The following is a 4,107-nucleotide window of genomic DNA, read 5'->3' as shown; positions in this document are numbered from 1 at the left end:
CTCATGAATGGATTAATGCTCTCCCTGGGGGAGGAGGGATTAATGAGTGAGTTCTCGCTCTTTAGTTCCTGTGAGAGCTTGTTGTTTATAGGATCCTGGCACCTCCTCTCTGTCTCTCTCTTGCTTCCTCTCGCCTGTGATCTGCTTGTACCCGCCGGCTGCCTGCCATTTTATGCCATGAGTACAAGCAGCCTAAGGCCCGCACCAGATGCAGCTGTCCCAGAATTGTAAGCCAAATAAACCTCAGTTTTTTATAAATCACCCAGTCTCAGGTATTCTGTTATAGCAACACAAAATGGACTAAAACAGTGGTACTCAGTAAAATGTTTTTCTTATGAGCTTCAGACTATCAGAAAGCCTTTATATCAAATGGCTCTTTTTTTCCAAAAGAGGTTCAATCTTTTTTTAGATCCTGCATAAAATATTATAAACAAAATCCTCTTGACGAGCAACACATTTTTCAGCTGCCAGTCAGATCAACTGCTATAAAAAACTTATATCAAAGGTAAGCAATTTAATAATTAAATTATACTTTAAGTTTTGCTATAATTATAGGCAACTCGGTGTTCATGTTCTCTGGGGACCTCGTGACCCAGAATTGCTTTAGCTCTGAAACCTTAATCATTTTTGTCCCGCTCTCTTACCATAGTCTGATGGAGTTCTCCCCCTTCTTTCTCCTGGACCTTGTGTCTACTCTCTGTAGACTGTTGGCATCCAGTTTTTTATTTTTCTCTCCATTTGTAATTCCTTCAGAGAATAGATTTGGAAGTATGGCCGGAAAGGAAATGACAGATTGGGGGGAAAATGATCAGGGTAATGACAGCAAGGTCAAGGGTATGGCTGTGGGAGTGAGAGAAGGGTTTGGGATTAGGGGAAGTAGGGAACTGTGAGGCTAGGATGAGAGATTGGCATCCACACCTATGCTGAGATTGCCTCCAATGATAGTCTCCCCTGAGCCTTCCCTCAGCATATAATATACTTGAAACTTCTCTCAGACTACAACTACTCTATTTATACCCTTCCTCTATTTAGTTACTTCGTAACCATCCCCATCACTGTTCCTGAAACTGCTCTGGCAAAGGCATTCAGTAGTCTTGTAATTGCCAAATCCAGTGAACACTTCTCAGTTAAAAGAAAGGTTTTTAGCTTCCTCTATTTAGTTACTTCGTAACCATCCCCATCACTGTTCCTGAAACTGCTCTGGCAAAGGTCATCAGTAGTCTTGTCATTGCCAAATCCAGTGAACACTTCTCAGTTAAAAGAAAGGTTTTTAGCTCCTTGTGTAATTAGCTGGCCCACCAATTCTTTCTGCTTCAATAATCACTTAGAAGGTGGTTTGGCATTTAGCACTATTTGCTTTCTTGAACCCATCTCCTTAGTTTCTGTGACATAGCATTCTGTATTAATTTTAATTCTACCTCTCTGGCCCCGCTCCAAGACTGAGAATAGATCTCTTTTCAAGTTCTTCCTCTCCCTTGTATGTGAGTTTACACCAGAGCTCCACCCTCTGCCCTCTTTTCTTCTTACTTTCTGTCTTCCCTGGGTGATATAACATTCATACTCCAGGCTTCAATTCTTGTGGACTAATGGTAATTCATAACGCATATCTCCAGCTTCTCCTGAGCTTCAGACCACGTTTCTAAATGCCTATTAGATGTGAATTCCCAATTTATTGAAGTAGTAGTTCAGACTCCGAAGCCGAAAACCTCATCCTCTTCTTCACATCATCATTACTTTATTTCACATCTGCATCATTTCATACCTGGTCTAAGGTAAAGCCTTTTTCTTAACTGCTCTCTCTGTCTCCATTGTCTTCCTTTTCTGTGTCACTGCCAAAGGGATCTTCCTAAAACTAATATCCCACCATGACTTCCTTCTGTTGAAATAGCTCCCTTTTATCATTAGGGCAATGCCCCCGTGTTTTAGCATGGTCTCTGAGGTCTTCTGTGCCTGGCCATGCCTTTGTGGCATGTGTGCCACCAAGTCATCCCACTTCCCTTTTGTCAGAGACACTGTGTTATTGCACTTCTTCAGATGCTCCACACTCTTCCCCCTCAATGCCTGTGCACATGTTGTTCCTTTGTCCTGGACCTTATTTGCTCACCTCACTATTTGTTATTTAATATTCAGCTCAAACACCATAATCTCTGAGAATTCTTTTCCAACTCTACAATCCCCAATCTGTCTTAGATTCTTGTCTTCTATTATTCTGTAACACATTCAGTATTTCTCTATTATATATATATATCTTTTTTTCCCCCCATTGAATTATTTGTATCCTTGTTTCTCTACCTCTCTTGACTGTACTTCTCGAGGGCAGGAATTGTGACCTCTGTTTATCTCATCTTCCTCAGTGCTTATCACATAAGGACTTTACTAAATGGCTACAGAAGGAAGGAAGGAAATAGCTGTTTTAAAAATTTATTTCTTTAATTGTTTTTTTCTTTTCTTAGTGAGAAGCCACAGAAATGGAGAGTGGAAATAAATAGTGGACAAAAGAAGGTTAAGACAGTTTGGCAACTGAGTGACAGCTCACCTGTAGACCATCTGAATTTTCACAAACCTGGTAAAGATGGTTTGTAATCTATTCAGATAGATTATTCCATTAGAAAATAAACTAAATCTTACTGGGATTATGGTATAGCTCTTGTGCCCAGTTTTAAATAATTTTCATGAACCCTAGGTGTAAAACATTCTTTTAAAAAATCTATCATTTTTGTGCAAATATAATGCCCAGAAAAATTCTATGTATAATAATCACAAAAGAGTGATTTTTCTCTTTATCGTGAATAGGGGAACTTTTATTAAAAGAAGTTAAGGAATAGGACATAAGAGTAAAAATAGGTTATAAGATGGAAATGCCAGGTTATAATTTATGCTTTTGTGTACCGTTTAAAACTGTGATGATATTTCTGCCCTAGTATCTTCTCCGCAACTGAAATAAGGGTTAAGATTTCTAGTAATCTATCAAAGAGGGTCCCTGTTAGTGAGAGAATGTCTTTTAGCCTTTCATATGATTAGCTAGCCCACCAAGTTGTCCTCCTTCAGTAAATACCTATAAAACTCTTATCTTAGGGGCCAGCCCGTGGCTCACTTGGGAGAGTAGTGTGCTGATAACACCAAGGCCACGGGTTCAGATCCCTATATAGGGATGGCCGGTTGGCTCACTTGGGAGAGCGTGGTGCTGACAACACCAAGTCAAGGGTTAAGATTCCTTACCAGTCATCTTATAATAAATAAATAAGTAAATAAATAAAACTCTTATCTTCATGCACATGAACTGTATGGTGCCATTGTCTTTTGTTCATATAGGTCTTAAATGGCTACATCCAAATATTTCAAGAATTATGTGAAAATAGATCTGATAGTTTTCAAAGAATCTAAGATTTCAAAGGCCTATGATCAACCACTTCTGGAAATACAAATAATTCTATTTTACTGATTGATGCCTTTCTTGCAAAATTGTTTCCAGAAAATGTTTATTCTTCCCCCCCCCAAATATGAGGGCATTTTAGGAAGTTCATGGAGTCATATTATCTTTCAGTTCTATTTTCCATGAACTTTTTGAAATACCGGCGTATATTTTGATTCAGTCATAATGGAAACTTCTGTCAAGTAGAGGCTCTGTTCATATATCTGAACTGCAAAAGTCCTAAAGAAACTGAAAGAATTTTCCTGAGAGCCATCAGTTAAAATCATGCTATGTCTTTTGTGTGGTGTAAAACCTGGAAGCTGTACGAGATTGAAAGTCAACTATATAAAAATAGAAAAATTTTGGCATGGCAAAAAATATCAAAGGCAGGGCCAGCCCGTGGCTCACGTGGGAGAGTGTGGTGCTGATAACACCAAGGCCAGGGGTTTGGATCCCTATATAGGGATGGCTGGTTAGCTCACTGGGTGAGCATGGTGCTGATAACACCAAGTCAAGGGTTAAGATCCCCTTACCGGTCATCTTTAAAAAAATATATATATATATACCAAAGGCAAAACAACAGACAAATGATAAACTAGGAAAAGAAATTTGCAACTCATGTTCAAAAAAGGGGCTACAGGGCCGGCCTGTGGCTCACTCGGGAGAGTGCGGTGCTGATAACACCAAGGCCACGG

General features: G+C 39.4%; 1 protein-coding gene across 1 annotated transcript in view; it reads left to right on the top strand.

Moving 5' to 3' along the window:
- Nucleotides 1-2,583, top strand: part of ZWILCH (zwilch kinetochore protein) — a 22,053-nt gene extending 19,470 nt beyond the window's left edge. Inside the window, exons 10-11 of the mRNA XM_008594650.1 lie at nucleotides 410-505; nucleotides 2,454-2,583. Of these exons, the coding sequence (XP_008592872.1) occupies nucleotides 410-505; nucleotides 2,454-2,583 (226 nt within the window). The remainder of the gene's footprint in view (nucleotides 1-409; nucleotides 506-2,453) is intronic.
- The last annotated feature ends 1,524 nt before the right edge of the window (nucleotides 2,584-4,107 follow it).

Source organism: Galeopterus variegatus, unplaced genomic scaffold (genome assembly GCF_000696425.1).
Source record: "Galeopterus variegatus unplaced genomic scaffold, G_variegatus-3.0.2 Scaffold11237, whole genome shotgun sequence".
NCBI classification, from domain to species: domain Eukaryota; kingdom Metazoa; phylum Chordata; class Mammalia; order Dermoptera; family Cynocephalidae; genus Galeopterus; species Galeopterus variegatus.
This window is presented reverse-complemented; position numbering and strand designations above follow the sequence as displayed.